Below are 26,775 nucleotides of genomic sequence, written 5' to 3'. Positions count from 1 at the left end.
TTTTAGCATTTCATTTATGCCCTTGAAGTCTGATGATTATTTACAATTATTAATGAATATTTACGATTACTAGTGTTTTTTTTGGATTCGTTACTAAAATCTCATAGTTATTTACTTAAAATTTACCAAAAACATTTGACTATATATATGGAAACCATAAGTTTTTATATGATTATAAATCTAAAGAGTTCAAAAATTAATATGTCATCTAGCTCCGTCCTGATCAGAACGACGCGTCAATAATTTTTAACGTAACCCGAAAAATCAATTTTTTTTTTTACTTGTATAGATGTCGGTGGGTAATAATTCGAACACGACGTTGTCAAGCTACTCGAACTCGCCGTGCGCGGGTTGCAAATTCTTGAGGCGAAAGTGCACGTCAGAGTGCATATTCGCGCCGTACTTCCCGGCCGAGGAGCCCCAAAAGTTTGCGAGCGTTCACAAGATATTCGGGGCGAGCAACGTTAGCAAAATGCTCAACGAAGTGTCTCCGAGTCAGCGCGAGGACGCCGTGAATTCCCTCGCCTACGAGGCCGAGGCTCGTCTCAAAGACCCTGTCTATGGCTGCGTCGCCGCTATCTCTCTCCTCCAACGCCACGTCATCCGACTCCAGAAAGAGCTCGACGCCACCAACGCCGACCTCGTCCGATACGCTTCCTCCGCCAATAATAATAATAATAATAATAATAATGATATTAATAGTGATCATGATCAATTCGGTCACAATATCTCCTCTTCTTCCTCAGCTGGCTACTATTTTGGCTATGATCCTAATAATAATTAATAATCAATTGATAGTAAAATCAAAGAGGTAATAATTAATATACTTTGTGTATGTTATAATTGCTAGTACTAGTTACTTTTTAGGGTTTTGGTCGATCATCTTCTTAATTTATACGGTACTGTATAATAATAATGATTAGTACACTAGCTGCTACTTCATTATTAGGGTTTTGATCGATCATCTCCTTTTTTTTTTTTTCTATACGGAAATAAAAGTTGGAGTATATAGTTGTTACTGCATGATAATAATGATTAGTGGAAGTTTACACTTTCGACATGTAAAAGTATAGTTATCATTGTATGTATGTATGTGTCCTTTTTTTTTTTTTTCTTCTTCTGTTGGGCCTATGTAAATACATTATATATGCAGGTACATATATGTATACGTAGTCTGTGTTCCTCTGCTGCCTCTCTATGTATATACCAAATAAGTAGTGTTGCTCTATGATACAAGAGGAAAGTTCTATGTTTATTATAATGATGCGATTATAGATTGTAATTTTCTTCTGTTTTGTGGTGTACTGTTATTAACATACAGGCAATTAGTAACATAACTAGCTTATCGAAGTTTATCAAGTATATTATAAAAAGGGAAAACAGCTTCAGCTAATTTGGAACTTAGGCTTTTGCATGGCTAATTTAATTCGTAATGATAATAAAAATGGCCGAAATTTACATATAATTGCACAATTTAATGGACTAGAAATATGGGAGACATTTATTTTGTTTCTACTAAATCTTTATTAAATTCACTCCGTATTTTTCCTGATAATATGCATAACGTAAGTAAAGAGATCTAATTAGTCCGACACCCACATATACTAAGGGGAGATTCGCAGCGACAGGCAAACAACTCATAGTCTTTTTCTTGAGTATTGCACGCCTGAAGTTGAATAACTTCAAAGAAATAGCGTACGTACATACTTGAGAAAAAACTCAGTTGACTATCAATAAAATAAGCAAACAAATATCTCTAAATAGAATAAAAATACTATTAAAAACACAAAATATTAATATAACTATTAATACTAAAATTCCCTAATAGACCCCCATTTCATGAACGGTCCTCCCTTAAAAAAAAAAAAAAAAAAAAAAAAAAAAAAAAAAAAAAAAAAAAACCCCAAATCCACATTACCCGAAAATATGCGGAATATAGAGATAGCGCCGTAGCAAGACAACGAGACGGAGCACCAAAAATATGCAAACTCAAAGTGGGGATGCTTGAAAACGCGGACGCCGGGCTGGTCACGAGTCTGAAACTAATTGACGATCTTATATTCTTGCTAAGTTTTAATTTTTTTTTTATATGTGATCTTGGCCATGCAAGCTTAAAGGATCATGCTCTTTTTAAATAGGGTGTGTGTGTGTTAAAGTCCAACTTAAAATCAATTTGTATCAAGTGGAGGGGTACAACCGATATATAAACTCATATTCGTTTACATACATAACAAATGTGAGACTATCCCACTTCAATAGTGTGCACGGCCATCTTAAGTTGGTTTGGTCTAATTTTATAAACCAATCTTAAACGGTTAGATCCGATTTCAAAAATTGAAATTGTAAGTAAGATTGATTTTTTTTCCCTTCATTTTATTAAGGCATGAACGCGTTAAATGATAGAGTGTTTACATAATAATTAACATAATGTAAATTTTGAACTATTTTTAAGTTATATTTATAAATTATATTTATCAAGAAAAAATATTTAAAGCGGTATAATCAGACCAAGTCCTCATGATCTATCCAGTCTAAATTTTTTTGTTCAAATTAAGGTTTTTTTTTTTTTTTTTTTTTTTTTTTTTTTCATATTTTGGAGATCTCATTATTTTCATTACTTCAATCTATTTTCTTTTTTCATTTTCTGAAGTATGATTTTATACCAAATAACAATTATTATTATTATTTGAAAAAATAAGAGAGAGAAAGTGACGAATATGTTAATAAATAAAGGCAAATCAGACCTTAATTATTGTCACATAAGCCATTTGGCTATATCCCTAAAAATTATCAAACATATGCTAGATCCAAAATCACATGTTTAAAGTGGCCTAATTACTTACAAATATCCTATTATTATTATTATTATTATTATTATTATTATTATTATTTAAATTGACAGTACAATGAAACAAATCGCTTATTATTATTATTATTATTATTTAAAGTGACAGTACAATGAAAGAGATATAAGTTGATTAATGCCATTACTAATTTTTTTTTTATCTTTTTGTTAAAGCAATAAAGTACGAAAAAAACTATTCACATCCTAGATAGTGGAAATAGCATAGCCATTTGTCATAATTTTTTTTCAATATTAGCCGTTAAACCTTTCATTTTTCATAAATAATCGTTTTATATTTTGAAGTATTTATTTTGACCTTAATAACTATTAGCCAGATTTCAATAACTGATGACTAAATTTCAATAGTTGTTAACCAGATTTCAATAACTGGTGACCAGATTTCAAAAACTGTTGACTAAATTTTAATAGATGTTAAACATATTTCAATAAGGTTGTGACCAGCTTTCAATAATTGTTTACCATATTTGGAACACAATGATTACTGTCGAAATATTTTGAAAACATAAGTGAGATATGAAAAGTGACGCACGTTTTAGGTTAATTATGTAATTTTTTCTATATATATTACCTATAGGATAAATAAAATAAGCCCGGCCCATTTGTTTCATAACTCGATAACCCTAGTTTCTTTCACTTGCCTTCTTTCGTTCTTTTATCGTCGGATTTCAGTACTCCTTGAGAGATTACTAGTCATGGTTTCTTGCTTTTCATGACTCTCTTTATTTTCCTTGGAGGTCTTGTCGAATCACTTTCGACATCCCTGAATTACCGTGTGAACAAATCAAACACAGCCTCGACTTCCTGGTCGATCTGGCCGTGCGGTTCAAGTGTCAAGTTGACGCTGAATATAACATTCTTCATCCGAGTCGCCGATGACTACATTGTGGAGATCGACCTTCCTTTTATGATGCTGGCTGTCTTTGATACCGCGCTGGCACTTGTCAGTGTTGTACCTACAACGATGTGGATTCACAAGATTTTTGGCTCGTTGAAGAAGAGCGACGATATTGAGGATGAAAAAATCAGCTGGGTCTCGATCTAGATCGAGATCGTTTGGTAAAAGGATGAGTTATGAATATTCTTAAATAGTAAGCTAGTTAGGGAATTATATCCTTATATTAAGCTAGTTAGTAATTATATGTTAATGGTCTAGAATATTGTTAATTAGGAAATAGCTATGTAAAGGCTTACGTCACTATAGTAAAAGTCAGTCAATGAATGAAGAAATTAGTCCCTCTTTTATACGTTTCTCAGGAGTTTAGCAGGGTCGCATTACCCATAATCTTTGATCAACTCTTCAAAAGTGAAATAGCTTTTCTGTACTAAATTAGTAGTCTTTATTTAATTACTATAGAGCCTCACAATAGGGAACATAATAAATAATATAAATATTTCTGTAATAAAAAATAATTAATATAAAAATATGTATAGGACCAAAATCACATATAACATATATAGATTCTACTTTCAAGTTTCAACACAAAGATAATTACGAATGTTTTTAAAAAGAAAAAACGAAACAACACATTCTTGTTCAACACTCATTTTGGTGTTCGTGCTTTGTATGAGTCCACGATCGTGATCATGTTTGTGAAACTAGGGAAGAAAAAAAACAAATTGCTTTTATCTTTATGACCATTATATGAGAAATTGAGAAAAAAAAACAAAGATGACGTGTGGCATTTCTGTAAATATGTTGAATTCTCAATTAATGCCGAGAACTTTATCTAATACTAATAAAAAATTAGCCTAACAAACCAACAAAAGTCTAAGAATTGTTTTAAATAGCCAATTTTTTGCAAATGTTTTGTAAATAACGACCTCAACTTATTTACGTCACTAAAAAAAACAAAAATACTCAAAAATATTCCCGCTTATTTTGAGTTTTTTTTGTTTTTTTGAATGTCGTAAATAAGTTGAAATGACTATTTATAAAAAATTGATTATTATACAAAACGTTATAAATCAAATTACTATATAACTAAAAAAAAAACCTATATTAATTGATTTTGCGTCTATTTTTCTTTCACCCGTATACATAGATATCTTGTGAATTTAACGTGCGTCTTCATAGCTTTCATACATTTTCAATGCCTATGTCCAAAACAGTGAACTAGCAGACAACTTTTCCAACTTAGATTCTCAAAAAGAGATTTTGCCCATGTGATAAGTTTCCACGAAACTCTCTGTATTATGCTCACCGAATTATATATATATATATATATATATATATATATATATATATATATATATATATGTGTTCCGCTATCACTCCAGTTATTTTTACAATAAAATTCAGAAATATATTTTGAACTTAATTAAGAGCTCATTTTAGAGATGGTCACAATCAAATTAGGAACCAGAAACGTAACAAGTGGTTAAAAGAGTATGAAAACATTATTAAAAATTGTTTATCTACCAAACTATATGTTAATACAAACTGTAAAATAATAAACAAAAATTAAAAAAACTAGGAACACTAGGGCTGGTGATTCGCGGAAAAATTATAGTGATGAGAAGGGCCTTTTTTTTTAGGCATATATATGATCTACCTTCTTTAAGATTTTAGCATAATGATCTATATATCTTAAAAAAATAATCAATTTAAGGTAACAGCATTTCAACCCAGACAATCTCGAAAAAAAAAATCTCTAAATTCTAAAAAATCTCTAAATTTGTATATATATATATATATATATATATATATATGTGTGTGAAATTAATTGTGAATTCGATCCTATGAATTCAGTTGTTAAAGATTTTGGTCATTTCTCTAATTTTATACAAACTTGAACTTGCAAATTTATAAATTTGATTCGCTATTAACTGTACATGTATAGATATAGTGTTTGTACTGTAAGTGAACAAGGCTTTGGTTAGTTGATCATAAAGTAAAATATCAACAAGAAAAACCGAAAGTTGATTTGATGAAGAAGTGTGGGGTTTAGTGAAGTGACAACATGTCCCACGCTAATTTGAAAAAGCATATATGCCCGGATCATGCTTCAAAATATAGTACCTCTTAGAAAAGAAAAAAAAAATGAAAGACCAAGAGCATCATTGCTCATCTAAAAAATGAGTGCATTCTTCGCATCTAAATTTGATAGGTCACGATAAATTTGACTATTAATTCATACATTTTCATTTGGGATTCTTGAATTCACTACTACAAAACTAGGATTCTACAACGCTTAAAAACAGTTGTAGAATTTTCTACAACGCTTATTACGCGTTGTAGAATCCTGCGTTGTAGAAGCTTCTACAACGCTTAAAAATCCGTTGTAGAATCTAACAGCTTTCTACAACGCTTAATGATCTGTTGTAGAAACTAAGCTTCTACAACGGATATGTAAGCGTTGTAGAAGCTTCTACAACGGTTTAAATCCATTGTGTAATTTTTAAATGTTTTCAAACATCTCGTCGCGACGAAGTATTTATCTCGCCGCGGCGAGAAATTCTACAACGGATCTTCAATCCGTTGTAGAATCATGTCGCCGCAGCGTACATAATACGTTGCCGCGGCGACTTCTTAATGGAAATCTCTTCCTAGAATCTCAATTGTGTACGTGTAATTTTACTTTTAAGATAAAACAATAAGCTTTACGTAAAAAATGATCATCACTACATACAAAGTATTATAATCTCAACAATAAAATTTGTGAATTACAGTTGGAATACATCCATTGATAAGATATACATATATATATATATATATATATATATATATATATATATATATATTTTATCGATTATCCATAGATAAGATTAATTACGCGAGTCACATATTTAGATTTTGTTAATATATTTTACAACAATTAGGCAAAAAAAATAGTATCAAGCTTTCGAAATCGAGGTGCTGTAATGACACAACTTTCTACGGCGAAGTCATCTATATTTTTGTCGGTGATGTCAAGCTATCATCAACGACAATGTCGCCACAGATTTACAAAATCATGATTAAATGTATTTGGCATTGGCAATACATGATTATGTAATAATCTTCAATGACAATATTATCGTCAACGATGCTTGCCAACTATTATTTTCAGCGATGCTGTTGGGAAAGATTGGTAAATAATCCAATATATAGTGCAAATTATTTGGATAATTTATTCGCTAAAATCTGCAAAAAACACTAGTCCAAAATATATGTTTTCGGCAAGGTTTGAAATTCCGGAGAATCCCGGCATCGGAATGAACAAAACTGGAGTTTTTCGTGTAATCTGAGGAAGCCGGGCAGGGAACCAGACTGGGTTCCAGTTCGCACATTTTGGTCCAGTTTAGTTCATTTTTTTTTTTAAATCGGGGTATAAAGTCTGAAAACCAGTCCAAAAATTTCATTTCTTATGGTAAGAAATCCTAAAACTTTCCGCTAAGGTCATATGTTTTCTTCACGTGGTTCTGTGAGTTTCCGGGGGATCTGTGTACTTTTCAGGGCTCCGAAGGCCAAATTTCACATCATACCGGCGGAAAATTCTCATGGCTTGAGGTATTTGCCAAGATCCCGAAAGTGCTAATTTTTTATGATTTTAAGTTTTTCTTTGAAATTTCTAGTTAATTTTTTATGATTAAGTTTAAATTCAGAGTTTTTAACTTGATTATTGTTTATAAATTATAAATTGTGATGTCTCCTCTAAAATTATAAATTATTTTTTGTTTGGGAATGAATTTGCAATTAAAAATTTTGGTGCACAAAAATAGTGTGGGTGATTAGTTTCACACCAAATTTGATGATACACTATTCACCATACCATTTTCTTCACTATTTTGGTGCAAAAAATAGTGTGTATTGGAGCAAAGCCTACACTAAATGTGTCACTACCCATACCAATTTGGTGTGAGTTGGAGCTGCTCTTAGATATTTACAAGTATAATTAGCGGTACCATAATGTGGTTCGCTATAAATTGTGATGCCTCCTCTAAATTTAGAGTGAAAATAGCAGTACGATATAATGTGTTAAATATTTATCAATATAATTAGCGGTACGATAATGCGCTCAATTTTTGGCTCAGAATGCAGTGAAATTTATAAAAAACTCTATATTCACGCCACTAGAAAAATGACAAAAGATGACGGATTTTAAGTTCTATTATAAATAAAAGATGGCACTTAAAAAATGCTACCAATAAGAGTGCTACTAAAACTAAGTGAATTTTTAGTGGCGGTCAAATTTAGATGATGGTTTGTATAAGTCTACTATTAAAAATACATTTAAATTATTATTTAATTTGTCACATTTATTTAGCTTTTAAATTTATTTTTTAAGATCTTATTTTTTTAAAGAATTATCGAATATTATCACTTAATATTATTTTCTTTATAAATACACGTTATGTATATTTTAATAATATTGTTTTACGATGAAATACGAATACCGCATGATAATGTGATTTGCTCTAAAATTGTGATGTCTCCTCTAAAATTACACACCATGCATAGAGAAAACTAATTATTTAAACAGAGGGGAAAACTTTCTTATAATAGACAATAAATTTCCTAAATATCTCACATATGAAATAATTATTTAAATATGATATCTAACGAGCTGAATTATCCGATCTCTCTCCTATTTTCCTTTCCTTTTTCTCGATTGTCTTGGAGCTTTACTAGTTCATTTTGGCGCCTCATTTCCCATCTGAGAATCATCTTTGGGCCTCGGCCCGTTAGTAAAAATTGGACTAGACTAATTAGCCTAAAGCTTCTCACATAATGGGTTTTTACACGACGGCTCTTAGGAGTAACGCGTATTCGTTTATGAAGCACAAGCGTTGACACGTGTCGTGACGATGAGTTTACATGTCAACAATGGCATGCATTTCCTTTCAATTCAGTCAGAGGTTTCGGAAACCTTTTTGTTTAGAAGAAGACCGACCTTTGAGCTCTATTCCATCTAAAATCAAAATGCTCATAAATAATCCAAGCCAATGGTTGGGTTCAATTCAAATTTCAAACAATCAAAAAGGCTAATAATGTGACAAAGGTTATGATTTAATTGAAAAAAAGAACTCAGTCTCTAAATTCAAATATCGTCTTTCAAGTGACGTCCAGCTACAATATACAACAATACCTACGTTTTTTTTTATAGAACAGACGAAAGATAACAAAAACATCGGAAATGGGAATATTTTTGCCTTAAAATAATAAAAACGTTGCATTGCAATATTGCATAACAGTTAAGAAATGAAAGAAATGTGTCAATGCAACTAACAACAGAGATTTCCTTTCTCATAGCCAGTTCATATATATTATCAAAAACTAATGTATACGTTTATGTATATACCATATAGTTTATACACACACTTGAACTTATGTTTGAACTTTTGATTGCCAAGCACTACATTTACCTAACAACAAAATACACAACTAAGTTTAATTAATCTAAAATGACAACTTACTACAAGTTATAAATTGCAACGTTAGACGTATAAAATTCAGCCATTCGTTTTATTTCCTAAGAGGAAAAAAAACATTTTATTAATAGTGTTATGTGCATACCGAGAGAGCGGAAATGTTTTTATTAAACATAGGTTAGGTGGCAAGACTTTACATATATTGGATTCTAAAATTCGATCTCCACAAAATATTAAAATAATAAAGAAAAACACTTTATATATATATTTTGTAATTTGGGAACATATGTCTAATATAATGGACGATATAATACCTAATAAAACAAAAACCTGCATAAACATAAGTAAATACAAACCAGGTAACTTTATTATTTTATTCATTTCATATCTTATTTGTATTGGGTTAAGTTACCGAAAGAAAAAGACATGGTTTGATAATAAAAAGCTTGTGAAACCTGTTCCTCATGCAAACAGCTTACTCACCATGTCACCCCATAACGTGTCACCCCCAAAACCCTACTCTCCTCACTATATATACACACACATAATATATACACAGCATTTACTCGAACTCTATTTACTCTCAAGTTCTCAACCAAAAAAAAAAAAAATCTTTTTATATCTCTCGAGACCAACAAAAAAAAAATGGCAGACCGTCCGACGCACGGAGCTCAGCAAGTCCAAGTCCACACCCAGTACGGCCAGAAGCACGGCGGCGGTCCCTTCTCCGGGCAGCGCGGCGGAGCGGAGGGTCCGTCGGCGGGGAAGATTCTGGCGGTGATGGCGATGCTTCCCGTCGGAGGAACCTTTCTGTTCCTGGCGGGGCTGACGTTCTTCGGCACGATGGTGGGTCTGGCGCTGAGCGCGCCGGTGTTTCTGATATTCAGTCCGGTTCTGGTCCCGGCGGCGGTGACGATGGGGCTGGCGGTGGCCGGGATCTTGACTTCCGGCGCGTTTGGGGTGACCGGAGTTTCGTCGCTGTCGTGGGTTTTGAACTATTTCAGGAGCGGAGCGGTGCCGGACTCGATCGAACACGCGAAGCGCCGGGCTCAGGATGCGGCGGCGTTCGCCGGAGGGAAGGTCAAGGAGGCTGGGCAAGAGGTTCAGTCCAGGGCTCAAGAAGGAAAGAGGACTTGAACTTGATGAGGGAGAGAGAGAGAGAGGAATAATAATGATAATTTGTAGTTTCTGATTCTGCATGGTGGGTTTTTTCTTTTTTGGTAATTTGTGTCGTATTAGTTTTTTTTTTTGTTGTTGCATGCGTTTGTGTGTTTTTTTATTTATTTATTTATTTAAATGTTGTGTGTCGCTATGTACTGTGTGATGAGAATGTTGCGGTGTTGAATTTGAATAGATTTTTATATTCAAGTGCTTTCTTCAGGTATATCATATTATCATATCAACAAATATTCGTGTTTTAAATCCGAAACACATCAAATTGATGTCTAGAATCGTACGGGATATATTAAAAAACATGCAATAACTTATATAAAAAAAATTTAAAAAAAAATTAACTAAATTAATCATAGTAACTCCTTGAAGAATCATACCAAATACGCGAAAACTTGTTGAAACTTGGTGAGAGAGAATGGGACAAAAGACGACGAGCAGAACACGACGGAGTAGGACATTCGAGTAAAAATTAGTCATATTATATCAATATTCGTTAAATTTAGACCCCAAAAAAAAAAAATTAAAATATCATGAATATTTTTAATATTATATCATATCAAATTTCTCCGTAAAAACTATTAAAAAAAAAAAATTGAAGACACGTTGCAATTTATCTTGAAAGCTTAAAGAGGGATATTTTGTTGATTTTTCATTTTTCTTCTATTTTTTGTTTGTGCTTCCGACTGAAACTTGCTGCTTAAGCAAGGATTCCTGGGCTAACAATTAAGTGCCCGTTATAACTGAAAGCAAAATATGACAATGGGTGCAAAAATATTCTCTGGGCTCAGATACTTATAAGAAATGTTTTTTTTTTTTTTTCTTTTAATTTTGCAATAGCAATACAAAACAGAACTCTACCTCATCAAAGTTTACAAAACGGGTCTAAAAAATGTCTTATTTGTTGAGAGAGGTAGTCGGTATTTGGGGCGTGTCTTGTTGTGTGTTTGGGATCCAGAACGTGAGCACCGTCGAAGCCGCCGCGAACATGACTCTTCGCGGGGCCCACTTCAGGCACGACGCCACTCCGATGTTGCTGCTCCAATTCGCCACCTGTCCACACACACACACACACACACACTGAGATTGTACATAATCCATTGCAAAAATAGACGAGTATGAGTATTGAGATTGCGATGAGAGCATTTTCGCAGTCCGAAAACTGACCTCGTTTCGTGTGTTGACACTCCATGCGTGCAATGTTCCGTCCCCCGACCCTTCAAACCACACTCAGAATTAGTGCCAAAGCTGATGGGATTATATAACAAAATCGGTAGCTTTTGAAAGGTTGAAGAAAATTCAAATTTACACAAGAAAAAAAAAACGTTTTATTGTGGTTGGATTGGAGTGGATGATGAAAGGAACATTCGAGGAAAAAAATTATATAATTTTTTATAAGAAAAGAAATACATGTATGTGGGATAAGATTTTTTATTTTATTTAGATTCCGATTTCTACATTATTTTATAGTTGATACAATCCCTCAAAATTTAGACTTGCAAAAGTATAAAAACAGTGCTCTCTCTCCCTCGATATATATAATTCTTGTAGTTCAGGCATTTAAGACTCAGATTGTGTAAAATAACCAAGGTTCTCAATAATTAAATCTAAATAAACTCAAACTAGAAATTATACAATCAAACACAATTAGAGTGGCTAGTTCATTATATTATAGCAAATGGAATTTTTAAGCTTGGGTAAAGCGGCTTTTTACAATGTTTCCGTATATATAAGCAAAGAGCACATGGATTTGGTACCTGACACCACATATTGGCCATCTGGTGTAAACGTAGCCTCAATATTTGCATTGAGAGATGGTTCCAAACTGTACCCACAACGCTGTATAACAAACAAACAAACCAAGTTTTGTAATAAAAAATAAAAATAAAAAAAACCCGAAACAGAATAGACCGAAAAAAAGCTTCTTCTCGTTAGGATTATATGTCACCTTCTCTCCAGCGTAAGCGTCAAGAACATACACATGGTTGTCGGTGCTTGTCAATAGCATTGATTTCCCATCGTTGCTGAACTTTATATCGCACACCTCTGCCGTATCTCCCCCCACCAAAAACGTGTCAAACGGACCCTGAGAGAGAGAGAGAGATGATATTCAGTTTAGAGAATGAGAGAGAGAGAGAGAGATGAAATTTTGTTGTGTATAAACGCGGGACCTTGTCATAAGATCGCGAATCGAACAGTTTGATTGCACCGCCTTCCATTGCCACGGCAAACACAAGGCCTTGTTGATCATATGCCACTGTGGGCCGGCCTCGGAGGTGTAAAATTCCCTGAAAACTAAATCGAATAAGCATTCTTTTTGCAATTAACGCCTCTGAAAAATATGAACATACGGTTGATAGATCTCAGAGTTTGGTGAGTGCTGTTGAGCGAGATAGTTTGCAGGCAAACCCAAGAAGCAAAGTGATACATTCCCTATGTACTATGATATTTTCTAGGATATTCTTAAGTTTGGTGAGTGCTTATTCGATATTTTCTAGGATATTCTTGAAAAAAGTACTATTGCGACACGAAATTCCAGATTTTTTCTATCAGAACTTGCCAGCCTGCACTAGAACATGAATTGCACACAAAAAAAAAAAAAAAAAAAAAAACCCTTGATATCAATATGGTTTGATAGATCCCAAAAGTATCGTACATACTCGTATTGAACGACGAAACCCGTGTTGCATCATGAGAGACAGAAAGTAATGAAAGATATAAAGCAGACCTGGCAGGCATTCACGCGAAGATCCCATATTCTGACGCTGTGGTCCGATGAACCAGACATGAAGCTATCATTAACTGGAGACATACACAGCGATACAATCCTACACAACGAAAATTGATTGGAAATGATAAGTATTTGAAAAGAAAGTTGTTGGACATCCATATCAATATAAAATTGAAAGCGAAAAAGCAGATTGATTTTTAGATCGAAATCGGACAGCAAGTTCAGAAACAAAGAGAGATCAACAATATTTTCTAAGGCCAAGTGCCTCAAAATATAGAATTACAGCCAGAAAAAAAAATACTGAAGAATTGCTAACCTATCTTTGTGCCCTTTGAAGTAACGAAGGCATCGATTGTCATACATTGATAGATACCGAAGGGATTCTGAGAAATAAAAATATATCAATCCTCGCAGTGAAGCAAATCGAGGTATTGATTACCAATTTACACATAGTGACGAGCCTAACCTCCAGTAGATTCCAAATTATATCTCGAAGAACATATGACAGAGCTCGGGTGATGCGTAAAGCATATTCGATCGGCTCCGTGTTTCTTATGAAATGTCGTCTTAAGCAACCTTTAATTTCATAGAGAAGAACACATTTTAGTATTTAAAAGAACAAAATACACACCCAAATGTGTAGATACGTTCTTTGGCAAGAACATGGCTTACTTGGCATTTGCAATGTCATAGAGTCTCACAGAATCATCCTCGCTAGCAGTGACTAGAATATCGTCCTTCCTATGAAAATCAATGGAATTAATTTTCCCACCCTGAAAGAAAACTATGATCACAACCCCAATCTTAAAGAAATACTCGAAAAGTTTAGTCTATTGTACCTAAGAAACGCATTTTAAATATTAACTTACAGTGACTCGATAAACAGCTAAAGCCGATTCAACGGAATAGTAATAATAATAATAAAAAAAATATTATTTCGATTTGAGCCTTGTGCTTCGAGACTGATATTCATAGACCTTAAAATTGGAACGGTTTATTTTTGCTTCACGATGAATTAAAAATCTTGATTTCAACGAAAAATAGAACTTCAAAGGATCACCAGTTTATTGTAGAATATAGAAATGGCCAGGGAACAATTGTGGAAGGAACAAAAACTTACGAAATCGGCGAAAACAGCTCCAATGGCCATACTGCGAACTGTATCGTCGTCTAGCTCCGTCACTGAGGTCATTTTCTTCTTTGATTTGTACGGATATTCTCTGAAACTAACAATCACTTACTTTCAACTCAGGTTCCGTTTTCTCTTCCTCTTCTTCTTCTCTGCCCCTCTTGTTGGAGAACTGAAAGGAAGCGGAGGGTTTCCACTGACGATGTCGTATAGCCGAATTAGTTGTCGTTTTTTCAAAAGAAAAAATAATAGTTGTCGTTTCTCGGCCTGCTAGAGATTGACATACGATCATGCCCCAAGATGGTATTAATTGTCCTAATGAGTAATGATAGGGTTTATGCCTTTCATATTAAAAAAAATAATTGCACAGAATCATAGTTTTGGAATAAAAATAAAATATTTTGGTAAAAAAAAATTATATCTTAAATAGTTATAATTTTAATAGGGTAATTTCATTTTTTTATGACTTGGGAAGAAAAGAGTGTAAATTGAATAAACGTAAAATTGTGTGTAAAGTGACAAAAAAAAAAAAAAAACTCTTTGACACAGTAATTTTCAAATTTTAACTATCTCCTCTCTAATTCTCATTCCCTTCTCTCACTTCAACTTCCCTTACTTTTATTGACCCTTCTCACCGCATGTCCTTTTTGGCTGCCATCATCGATCGACTCAACCTCTTTAAGCTGTCACTCTACTTCTCGGATGTCACCCTCATGTTATTTATCGTGTTAATTTTATTTTCCAGTGTTTTATGCTAGAGGTTATATTATATGTTTTTCAATTGATTTGGGTTAGTTTAACACAAAGTCATAAAATATTGATCTTTATGATGATTTAGGTTGAAATCTTAGTTTATTGATTGATTTTGGTTGATTTTTTTTTCAAATCTAAGTTTTTTCATTTGTGTTTCGGGTCAGATCAACGATGACCTCAAGCTGTGGCCGCTTGCGATCGTTCTTAAAAAATCAAAATTAAATCATTCTTTGGTAAAAATTATCGTAGGAAGTTGTAGCCCACCGCGATAGACCGCAAGACATTGTAACTTATCACAGTTTAACGCATATAGAATGTAATTTTTACAATTTTAAAAGTGCTCGTCAAAATTTCAGAGATTCACTATAAATGTTTATATATTTGCTCTAATTTTCACAGATTCAAGTTTGAAATAAAAAAAAATAACAAATTTTTCATAGATCTTTCAGATTTGATTCTTTGAGTCTTGTATCATAGAGAGAGGGAGAGAGGGAGAGTGAGATAACGAAAGAATGAGAAGGGATATGAGAATGGAAAAATAAGTCCGTAAGAATGTGTATCTACATATATTTTAATCAAAGTGTACAAATATCCCAAATTTATTAAACTTCTCTTTCTTGTAATATTTTATATTTTTTTTAAGGAATTTTTTTTTTGGTCAAGCGGTTATATAGCCAAATAGAATTTAAGCTTTTACAAAATAGCCATAGTTTGCCAACTATAAGTAAACTAGCCTAAGTAAGATTAATCTAAGCTGGATTAAATTTAATCCCAACGAACTATAAAGACAGAATGTATGCTTTATGAAAGCTGAATTAAAATTAATCGAGGCAGGATAAAAAGTCGTAGTACTCTCAATTAGCTATTTTGCTATACCTAATGAAACTATGACTATTTTGTAAAAATCATAATTTGAATTGGCTAATTCATATCATTTTTTTTTTTTTTTTTTGTATGTTTGACACATAGAAAACAATATTTTAGCCCATAACAAAAATAGTTAATTCCACATAATCCTATTCCTTTCCCTTGGGCCAAGCAACAATTAGAAAGCCCAATCTCGGAACGCTAACACTATTCATACGACGCCGTATTATGTTTACCGCCAGTACATCAACTACTCCTTTCAGTTCCAAAGTTTCAGACAGTGCGCTTTCTCATTTTTTTTTCTCTCTCCAAACTCCATCGATGGAGTTTTATTCTCCTCTCCTGGAGAAACTCCGGGTACCTCAACCCTCGATCCAGAAATTCGCTGTCACGTCCATCTTCTCAAAGCTCCGATCGGCTCCAAAGCACTTTGACGCCGATTCCAATCCCGGCCGGGACGCGATTTCCCGGTGCCTCAACTCCGATTCCTCTTCCGTCGTCGACCAGGCGGTCCGAGAGCTATGCCGCCTCGTCGAGGATAATGGAATGGAGGTTTCGCGCGGGATTATGGAGCTCCAGTCCGCTCTCGAAGGCTGCGAGTCGCGGTTCGCCGACCTGTTCGTCAAAGGCTTGGGTTATCTGGTACGGTTAGGGTTTCAGAGGAAGGCCGTCGAATTGCCTTTCGGCTCTGATGAGACTCATCCATTTTCCAAGGTACGAGATGTTGCTGTTATGGAGTTGTTCAAAGTGTCTAGTTTGACATTTCGTTTCTCTGAGGACTTGTTTCCGAAGTTCTGCTCCGCGGTACTATTACGTTTGTGGTAATGTGGCTTTTAGAGTGGTCATAATGATAAATAATTTTTATGTCTTTTAGATAATTAGCTTAATTTTGTTCCGTATTCTCGGTCTATAGGATTTAGCGATTTGTTCAATCAGTTACAATTGGGAGTTGTAGAAGTTGAGGCAATGTGTTTGACTGGATTGTAGATTCTGTTGAGCCGATCCGAGGTTCAATTGGAACTTGTTCAGCAAGTTTTACTGTTGATAGCACTTGGCAAGAAGTTGGAAATGAAGGAAATATGCAAATTTTTGAGACCCTTCCTGTATTATTCAATATTGCGGACTCCATTCTCGGATTCTTCGTCCTCTTTGTTTGCGAGGAATTTGATATCGTCCTTGGCTTCGCTTTGCTGCTCTCTTTCTTTCGACGTTTTTCCTGTTTTTAAGCTGTTAACAGGAGGCCTTAAACATCTGTCGTGCAAGGATTTAGAAGTAAGTATCTGTTTTTACCCGAGTAGTTAATTAAATTTAAAAAACGATTAATTGTAATTGACTTTTCTTCGATGTACTGAATCCTAAGAAGTTTGCGTTTTGTCTAATTTTTTTTTTTTTTTCATTTTTATCAGGACTCTAGGAACTTTATTTATTTTGTGGAACAATTGGTCGATTCACATATTGTGGTGCTTAGACATTTGGCTGGAAAGAGACTAGTAAGTTCTTTAAGATTTAGTAACACAGAAATTATTATTGAATCCTATTGTCTGAGACCTAACTACCTGTTTAAGCCAGTGATTTACTGCCTTGGAGTGTTAGGTTAATTTTACTTATTAGTTTTTCTGTACTCAATTGACAGCTGATTGCTGAGGCTCATCTCTGCTGTTTGGAACTGTTAGAGACAATTCTTTATGTATGCTCATGCCACAGGTACTCCCATTGGATTGAGCCAATAGCTGAAATTTCCAGGCGTTTATTATCTGTCCAAAAAGATATTGGATTTCAATACATACCCGAATTTTCCTCGGTCATTTCATCCTTGTTCACTATCCTCACCCAGTCAGAACTCGAGCACGAACAACTTTCAATAATGAAGCTGCTCCAGCTACTCATGAAATGGAAACATGAAAATGGTCTGCTTTACATTAATTCTACAAAATTGCTTTTTATTTATTTGTTTGATTGACTTGACTGTATGCCCTTATGTTTGACTGAATTCATTTCGTTGTTGTACTATAAATATTAACCGAGTGTTTTAATGTTATTCGTTTTGTTTATCTTTATTTCACTCGCTTTCTATGGATATGTGTTTTTTGACTCTGGAGTTAACCATATTCTTTTCAGAATTATCTGTTGGCAAGGGTTCCTGTGCTCTGAGTGAAGAGCTCTTATTAACGTTTCCTGTTGTCTGCCTTTTATCATCACCTTCAAAATCCGTCAAAGTAGTAGCAACTGATTTTCTTAGCATGCTTGAGAAAGTGTTAGTGGAAAAATTTGTATCACGTAATTATGAATCAATGATAGAAGACGAGTTTCCACCTACCAGCTCGCCTGGCTCTGTCGTTTTTAGGCTGTTGCAGCATATATGGTATCAGGTTGGTAATTTTTTTTTTTTTTTTTTTTCGCTCAGTCCCCATATGGTCATATAGGCATGTTTCTACTTCCATACAATCTAAGTTTAACCACCAGATATAAAGCTCTATAATCTGCTGTAATGAGTTATGACTTAGATGGTCAACTCAAATTTTACTCATGTTCTCTTACAGGATCAGAATTCATCATCCAGTTTGTTTATAAGCTTTGCTTCAATGGAGAGACCTGATGATAAAGAGAGAGATGATGCGCCAAGAGCCTGGGCCTACCAAGTGAAGGATTATTGTTTATCCATTGTTAATAGACGAAAGTCCCTCCTACCACTCTCTCCATCTCAAGAAAAATTTATATCTGGTAATTTCATTAGATGGATATCTTTTCCATATCCATATCCATGAAGTTCATGACTTGCATTGTCAGTTTTGTTAATATATTCCCATTTTACTTGCAATTTGGCCTTGTAGAAATGCCATTGTTACTATCTGCCCTTGCTGGTGTTTTGCTGATGCACGAGTCATTAGGGAGTGTTGCTGTTGATCTTTTGAGTGCTATAGCCATCATGGATCCTAAAATGGGAAGCCAATTTTTGGTAGCTGTGCTGTTTTACAATAATATATTTACCAAGAAAGATGGCATTGGCCCAAATATGCTGGTAAGCTTCCCTTCATTATTTCTAACTCTTGATACTTAAAAACACGATGTTGTGCATATTTTATTTTCTATTCTATGATTAGTGTTGTTATCAAAATTCTCTATGATTAATGTTTACGATTTACTTATTTTGACTTATTTTTTACAGCTGAAACTTCTTGAGATGCTTCCCACACTTGCTTCACATCATGGGATGATGCCACTCGTTGTACAAAGTATCATGCCTATGCTCCAAAAGGATTCTAAACCGTATGTAATCATATATTTCTTTCATCCTTTTGTAAACAAAAATTATACTCCCAATGGTCATTTGATCAAGCTGAAGAGAACTTTTTGAAGGCATGTCATTTATTTTTTCTTATATTAAAAAGCTTTTGCTAAATGAATTGATTTTGAGATCTTTCTCAATGCATTCTTCAGAACATTGTATGCCACAGCAATTCGCCTGCTTTGTCAAACCTGGGAGATGAATGACCGCGCCTTCGGGAATTTGCAAGTAAAAATCTTGTTTTATGTATATGGTATTCCTCCATACATTGAATTGCCGCCTAAAAAATAAAAATGAGGCTCCCACAAGTGCTCTGTTCTGCCAATTTATTCATATCTGATAGATTTTGCATTTCTTCTTGTATCTAGAGAGTATTACTTCCAAAACAGTTGACGGAGTTCAAGTCAGACAGAAATATATGCATCAGCGTTGCTGCTTCGATTAAGGATGTTTGCAGAAAAAACCCAGACAGGGGTGTGGACCTTATCTTGTCTGTTTCGGTATGAAGTTTTGTAGTAACAGACACCAACCCAACCACCCACACTTACATAGAATTTTTGTTACATGCAATAAGTTCTAAGTTATTTTCTTTCTTACTACCAGGAATGCATTGAGAGCCGGGATCCTACAATCCAAGCTCTTGGTTTTCAAAGTCTTGCTCATCTATGTGAAGCTGATGTAGTTGGTATCTGGATTTTCTGAAACCTTTGTACTTTTATCTAGTATTTAAACATGGTTACTTTGTGTTTTCTTCCCTCCATTCATTTCCAAGTGCGGTGAAATTTGAATGATTGAACTTCCCCGAATACCTTTTTTACAATATTCTGTTGGTATTCGAGGTCTCATTCTTTTCCCCCCTTTTTATTGGGTTTACTATGTTCTCTTCTCTTCTCTTAGGAAAAATAAATGAAGAAAGCTAACTTACAGATATACAATGTCATAATCATATTTTTTTTAATAATTTCTTTTCAGATTTCTACACTGCATGGGATGTAATCTCCAAAGATGTGTTGGACTACAAATCAAATTCAATTCTCGCGGACAGGTATAAATCTCTGGTTCCAAAAATTTTAGCTAGTGACGTATTTAACTACATTACGGGTTTCATCACTTGCTCATGGATTTTTCACGATTCGAATTCAACGGTTGATTTGTGCAATGCATCATTTCACTGGAAGATAATTTGTTTCTCCAGATATTTCCATAGTAAAAGCTCAATGTTCATAGCAATTTGAAACAACATTTGTGCTTATTTGATTATTATCAGCCTGTGCCTTCTCTTAAGATGGGGTGCAATGGATGCTGAAGTATATCCAGAAGCTTCAAAGGATGTTTTGCAAATTTTGTGGGGTATTAGCTCCTCTACTTTCAGTGATAAACAACTTCAGTGGGAAAAGACGAGAATATCTGCATTTGAGGCCATGTCCCAATATGCGGTAAATTGTTATTGAAGATTCTTTCTATTTCCCTAAGACATTTACCCTCCGCATCAATGGAACATCATATACCCTATGATCTGTATATAAAATAGGTACATATGCCAATGCAGTTCGTACTGATATATTATTATGGCCTGCACTATTATAATAATAGCTAGATAGATAGGGGTTAAATATGGGAGAACATGAACCACCTCTCGAAAGTCCGATATTCACCATTGTAATTCATTCTTTATTATTTCCAATCAATAAAAAATATATTAGTTCACATCATATATCCTCGCATGACATCTATATACTCACGAGACATCCTTTACTTGTATCCATGAGTTTTTCTAGGTATCAGTCATTGATCAGAAAATTCCGGATTTTAAGAAACTGTATCCAGAGCTGCTATTTTCTGAGACAAATCCGAATGTACTAAGTGCCATGAAAGAGCTTGAAGTCAAGATCATTACATATGAGCATAGGTAAATAGTGCATGTTTCTTAAGCTTATATGAATGTAGGTAAACTAATTCTATAAACCTTCAAATCTCTTCAGTGTCAGGAGGCGACTGCATAAAGAAAAAGGAGTTGCTGGGAGTAAAGTTGAGAAGTTGCTGGATGTATTTCCTCAGCTGATCTTTTCTTCAGGTATCACATGTTGTTCTATGGTAAATGCATGAGGGAATCGTTCTTGACAATTAGATTCATGGTTACTTCTCTTTTAAGTTCTTACTATGATACATGTGTCTCTCTGCAAGCAACTTGTAGGTAATTTGAACGCTTACATCTCTTATGCAGGGAAAGGAAACAAAGCTGCAGACTTAGCCGGTGCTGCTCTATTATGCCTTTCCTTTACCCCTAAAGATGTGAAGACCCAAAGGACATCCAAGGTGACTAATTGTGACTCATCATTGAGTTCTCTTTAAAGGTTTTCCTCTTTTTATACTATTTAATTTACAGGAAAAAAATATCCACGCTGGATATGAGAAGGCACTTCTGGAATTAGCTGCGTCACTCCAACTCTCAAGAAATATATTTGTCGCTCTACTATCGCTTCAATCCTGGAAAGCTTTTATGCGCCGCTGGATAAGAGCCGGCACTTCTGTTTTGGACGCTAAAGCTCAGCCATCCAGCCTGGATAAATCCAGTAAAGCTGCAAACGATATTCTGAAGGTAAAAATTGCTTTAGAGGGGAATCCACGAGGGAATGTTCCGACCCATGGTTTCTTCTTGTGAGTTCTAGTGTTTGATTTCTCATGAGCTACCAACGAAAAAATAGCTTGAGTTTCCTCTTCCAGAAGAAGATTATTTATTTACTTTATATGCAGGTTTGCCTTTATGGTGCTTACAGCTGCAAAATTTAAAATTAATATTTCGTGTTTTTTTGTTTTGTTTTGTTTCTTGTCCTGGGACGCAGAGACTTATACATATAGCAAAAGATTCTATCCCAAGATCTTCTGAGAACATTGCTCTTGCCATTGGTGCACTTTGTGCGGTAAGTGAGCTATTGCAGTTTGACATTTCCTCCAGTATCTATCTTCCAACTCAATAGGTATTGGTTTCGTAGGTTTTACCTCCATCTGCCCATGCCGTTAAATCAGCTGCATCAAAGTTTCTGTTAGAATGGTTGTTTGAGCATGAACATGAGCATCGACAGTGGTCAGCTGCAATTTCTCTGGGTCTGATATCCAGTTCCTTGCATGTTACCGATCATCAGCAAAAGTTTCAGAACATAACTGGACTTCTTGAGGTGAATTTATTTCGACAATCTTCCTCTTATTTTATTTTATTTTATATAAATGGAGACATTTTTTTTTTTTTTTTTTTTATGTGAAACAATGCATTCTCTTTTTTTTTTTTTTGAAAGAGGAAACAATGCATTCTATTGGCGTACTATGTAGATGCTCACACGGGTCAATTTTTTTTTTTTTTTAATGGGAAACCATGCATTTTATTAACAGCAAGAACATGTCGTGAACCTGTACTGAATTATATGTTATGTTAATAGGATAGAGAGGAAGTAAAAAGGTTATTTGAAACTATAGTCTGTCTTTCTTATTTGGAGTTTGCTTTTAGGTTTTGTGTAAGAGCAGAAGTACCCTTGTCAAAGGAGCATGTGGGGTTGGCTTGGGTTTTTCATGCCTAGACCTTCTTACCAGGGCTGATGCTACTGATAATTCTGACTTGGTCAAAGAGACGAATAAGATATCAGAGGCAGACTTGTTAGCAAATATAGTGAACACCTTATTGCTTGTAATTAGTCGATTCACTAGATTCTCACCTGATATCATGAAAAGTCTCTCTGCATGTCTCCCACCAAGTACAAACATTGTTGATACAAATATGAATGATGAACTGCAAAATGAGAACTGTCCCGACTTTGAAGAGGACGTATGGGGTGTCGCTGGAGTTGTTCTTGGTTTGGCGAATTCCATTGGTGCACTTTACAGAGCTGGGTTACACAATGCTGTGCTCGAGATAAAGAAACTAATTATGTCATGGATTCCACACGTGAATTCATTGGTCGAGAATTCAGGTTCCGACTACATGGGATCTGAGATACTTCTATCAGTTGGATCGTGTTTAGCCCTCCCTTCTGTTGTGGCTTTTTGCCAGAAAGTGGAACTCATGGCTGTGAGCGAAACAGATCAATTAATGAATGGTTACACGGAACTCATTTCAGAGCTAATATCTGTCGCAAAGTCTGGCATTTTCCATCAGAGCTTGTTGATGGCTTCTTGCATAGGAGCGGGAAGCCTTCTCGCTTGCGTATTGAGTGACGGGGTCCACGCTGTTAAAGTTCAATCGGTAAAAGATCTGCTGGGATTATTCAGGAAATGTTATTCTAACCCATCTCCACCGTTGGTCCATTTGGGCGCAATGCTTGGTGTTGTTAATGCTATGGGGGCCGATGCTGGAATCTTCTTTCAGATGCACCCTCAAGCCATGGAAGTCCATACTGGTTATGAAAAAAAGGTAGCTTCTTTTTCTTTTGACGGTTCTTTGTTCTTGTTATCTATTGTGTTTGATTCGTACTCCTCCTGATGCCTTGTAAATTTGTGTAAAAAAAAAGCAGGAATCCAAACGACTCGCTGGTCCTCTACTTTCAAGTTCGATCTGCGAGCAGTATTTGACATCATTACTTCAGGAGATATTTCTTATAGCTCAGAATCCCGATAAACGTCAACTTCAACACGATGCTGCATGGGCAATTTCTTTTCTGAGAAACCAATTATGGTCCAAGGATGTTCTGAATCTCGATGTCGATAATAAGAGTGACATGGCTGGTTCGAAATATCCTCTGCAGAACTTTGCCGATGACGCTGCAGTCGTGAAGCTTTCTTCATGGCTAATGCATCTCAATGTTTCCGAAGTGAGTCTCTTTTGCTGTGAATTATTCATTTGCGTTATTTTCTTTTATCTTCATCAGAACACCTTAACACTTTTACCCTTTCTTTAACCTCTCTACGTGTTTTCGAGTCAAGGCAGATAGTAACCCACACATAAACACAGTTGAGACAGTAATACGCTGCCTTTCACATGCCCCGAGGCTGCCAAATTTGGATTGGGGAGCCATTCTCAGGCGATGCATGAGATACGAGGCTGAGGTTTTCGATTCAATGCCTCTGGATTCAACAACGTACAAAAAAGGAGCTCTCAGGGAAGAATGCATTAATTTCTCGTTAGCACATTCGAATCAGTTCGACCCGCTCCTGAATTTCCTCGATGAACTTGCTGATCTACCGAGATTCAGAACGCTCGAGCTAAATCTTCAATCGTATCTGCTAATGCATCTTGCGGACCTCGCAAAAGTATTCTCCGGCTCCAGACTTGAGAAATTATTGGATAGTATCGCTATCTACTTCTCTTCAATAGAATCATCCCGTGCCTATGATAGCAACCAAAATATCATGTTGAGAAAGTCGTGTTGGAAGGGTCTGTATCGTTGTTTAGACAAAGCCTCCATTGACTCTCTAGACTATATGCCTTCCATCGAAAAGTGCATGGCAATGCTTTTCTCGCTGTTGCTAACACCACAATCTGATTTTACCACCGGGGTAGCCCAAGTGAACCATAAAGAGGAGTGGTCTGATTGCATCAGATGCTTAACAAAGGCTCGAACTAGTTGGTTACTGAATTTCTTAGAGGTATATTTACGTAACTTAATTCATCAATTTCTTTATGTTAATCTGTCTTAGAAAATATATCCACTTATAGCTTATGAGATTGAAATATTATACTAGCTTGTCTGATAAAACAAGATACAACCTAAATTATTGTTTGTTTGCTAAGATACAAGCAATGATCGTAATGCTGGTTGTCTATTGGTATCCTGGCGGAAATTTTAGAGTATTTAAAATGCTGATTTTAAATTTTTTCCGAAAGTTAGACGGAAATTTTGTTATTTTCTGCTTAAAAGAATCATGGGAATTTTGGATTTACACAAAAAGATCAGATCTATATTATTTACCGGATTCCGGCACGGCATTTTAAACCCTGGCTACAGTTCTTACTTTGTTTAATATATATATATAAATTCTCCAGGTGTCCTCGGAAGACATGCAAAAAAGAGATTGGGGCCCCGAGGTCTTGAGAAAGATTCAAGCCAAAGCTAAGCTAGTCAGAGCTGGTTCCCTTAAATCTGATGAGTTAGGGAAAATAAAAGCCTGTTTACTGAACTCCAAATCTCACGGTTAGCCCACTTCACTGTTCACAGCTCTTTTTTTATTCCTAATCCAGTCAAAAACTTCATTCATTACTATGATGTACTATATCAAACATTGCTTTTCCTTTCCGACTCACGAACTTTCAACAATATTTTTAGGTATATGGGATTTGCTCACCGAGGTCGTAGCTGCTTTGCAACACGTGGAGGGAAGCGTTAGAAAACAGTGGCTCGTGGACGCCGTAGAAACCAGCTGTGTCTCGACCCATCCTTCCACGGTACACACTCGAATTAGTTTTCTCGTTCAGAGACAGCCAGAAATCAAACGTCGAGTGGGGCGCGAAATGTCAAAAATTAAATTCAGGACGGCCAAAGTTAAACTTATAATGGTGAAATAATTTCATTTCATTTTATTAAATAAATTAGAAAGTACACATCTATTTCTTCTCGGGTAGGGCCAGAAATCAAACGTGGGGCGGTGGGGGTGAAAATGTTAAAATAAAATCAAGGGGGGGCCAAAATAGAAAGGAGGGATCAATTTCTGGTTGTATTACATGAATAATCAATATCCGTCCCTTCTCAAGAGTGAGCTTGGTTTAAATTTGCAGGCGCTGAGGCTTGTAGGTCTGCTATCTGGAAGCCGGAGCAAGTACATTTCTCTTCTGATTCTCGACAAACACTCTGTGCTGAGCGATTTACCGGTCACATTATGTTCGCTTCTGGCGGGACCCGCCTGGGAAGATATCGCGGAGCCCGTCGCTTCCAGTCTCTTGGCTTCGACGGAGCGGATTTACGATTGGGCCACAGATGCGACGGTCCTATTACGACAGCCCATCGATGAAACCGAGCGTGAAATGGCCGGTTTCATGTTGCACGTTTTGTATCGGACAAGTTTGTCGTTAAAAGACTATCTGCCTCTCGAAAAGCAGCTTAAGCTGGCCGACATGGCCGCGATTCTTTCCGGTAGAATTTGACAATTATTTAATTTATATTTAATTCACGTATGTTTATTTCTGTATTCAACGATTATGGAAGATGTGTGTCGTTTACTGGGTCATTTGGCTATCAAACTTGTTTATTACAAATCACATTGAAAAAAAATATATATATTAAATTACCAACAAAAAAAAATACAGGCTGAGAGTGAAAAATATCAGTAGCATAAAAAATTAAAAATGGGAAAAAATGACAATATTTTTAGAAGTATAAATATAAGCAAAAGACCTTTTATTTTTATGTCCTATATTAAATTTTAATGTTCCTTATCATGAAATGTCGATAATGTTCATATTTTGTGTGCTTCTTATTATATATTTTTATCTTTTCAGTAACCAAATTAAAAGTGGCATGTATCTCTGAGTAACGGATGAGTGGAATACAAAAGAACACAACATTCTTCTATTCCGATAATCCGATTACATCAAACAACTAAGCAGTTTGAATTAAAACTCATGCGTCTAATAGACATTTAAAATAAGATAAAAAATAAAAAAAATAAAAAATAAAAAATAAAAACCCCAAAGGAAACGA

The 26,775-nt window shown here is 35.0% G+C and overlaps 4 protein-coding genes across 5 annotated transcripts; 3 read left to right on the top strand and 1 right to left on the bottom strand.

Annotated features, from left to right (window-relative positions):
- Positions 1-289: 289 nt before the first annotated feature.
- LBD25 (LOB domain-containing protein 25) lies at positions 290-1,284 on the top strand. Its single transcript, XM_089610445.1, has one exon. The coding sequence runs from the start codon at positions 290-292 to the stop codon at positions 782-784; it is 495 nt and encodes a 164-aa protein (XP_089466571.1). The 3' UTR covers positions 785-1,284.
- An 8,490-nt stretch (positions 1,285-9,774) lies between these two features.
- On the top strand, positions 9,775-10,564 carry LOC149406175 (oleosin Cor a 12-like). The gene has a single exon (XM_089626184.1). The coding sequence runs from the start codon at positions 9,863-9,865 to the stop codon at positions 10,352-10,354; it is 492 nt and encodes a 163-aa protein (XP_089482310.1). The 5' UTR covers positions 9,775-9,862; the 3' UTR covers positions 10,355-10,564.
- Positions 10,565-11,154: 590 nt separating this feature from the next.
- Positions 11,155-14,441, bottom strand: LOC149406174 (Transducin/WD40 repeat-like superfamily protein). The gene is made up of 10 exons (XM_089625404.1): positions 14,239-14,441; positions 13,791-13,891; positions 13,585-13,694; positions 13,435-13,501; positions 13,116-13,215; positions 12,559-12,675; positions 12,336-12,473; positions 12,145-12,226; positions 11,555-11,604; positions 11,155-11,440 (listed from the first exon to the last, which is right to left on the bottom strand). The coding sequence occupies exons 1-10, from the start codon at positions 14,308-14,310 to the stop codon at positions 11,285-11,287; spliced, it is 993 nt and encodes a 330-aa protein (XP_089481530.1). The 5' UTR covers positions 14,311-14,441; the 3' UTR covers positions 11,155-11,284.
- Positions 14,442-16,149: 1,708 nt separating this feature from the next.
- Positions 16,150-26,760, top strand: RST1 (ARM repeat superfamily protein). Of its 2 annotated transcripts, XM_089618893.1 has the most exons (25): positions 16,150-16,581; positions 16,855-17,139; positions 17,274-17,357; positions 17,501-17,774; positions 17,986-18,236; positions 18,408-18,588; positions 18,699-18,886; positions 19,034-19,134; positions 19,306-19,381; positions 19,522-19,653; positions 19,757-19,838; positions 20,126-20,198; positions 20,421-20,589; positions 20,932-21,062; positions 21,136-21,227; positions 21,378-21,469; positions 21,540-21,752; positions 21,997-22,074; positions 22,147-22,329; positions 22,656-23,555; positions 23,656-23,952; positions 24,065-24,727; positions 25,125-25,272; positions 25,405-25,523; positions 25,854-26,760. In XM_089618893.1, exons 1-25 carry the CDS (start codon positions 16,189-16,191, stop codon positions 26,217-26,219), a joined length of 5,571 nt encoding a protein of 1,856 aa, XP_089475019.1. In that variant the 5' UTR covers positions 16,150-16,188; the 3' UTR covers positions 26,220-26,760. The 2 variants fall into 2 exon arrangements, with proteins under 2 accessions (XP_089475019.1, XP_089475084.1); XM_089618958.1 differs by lacking the exons at positions 16,150-16,581; positions 16,855-17,139 and having other exon boundaries at positions 17,572-17,774.
- The last annotated feature ends 15 nt before the right edge of the window (positions 26,761-26,775 follow it).

This window comes from Urtica dioica, chromosome 1, assembly GCF_054948205.1.
Source record: "Urtica dioica subsp. dioica isolate 48M chromosome 1, U.dioica_male_clone48M_v1_H2, whole genome shotgun sequence".
NCBI classification, from domain to species: Eukaryota; Viridiplantae; Streptophyta; class Magnoliopsida; order Rosales; family Urticaceae; genus Urtica; species Urtica dioica.
This window is presented reverse-complemented; position numbering and strand designations above follow the sequence as displayed.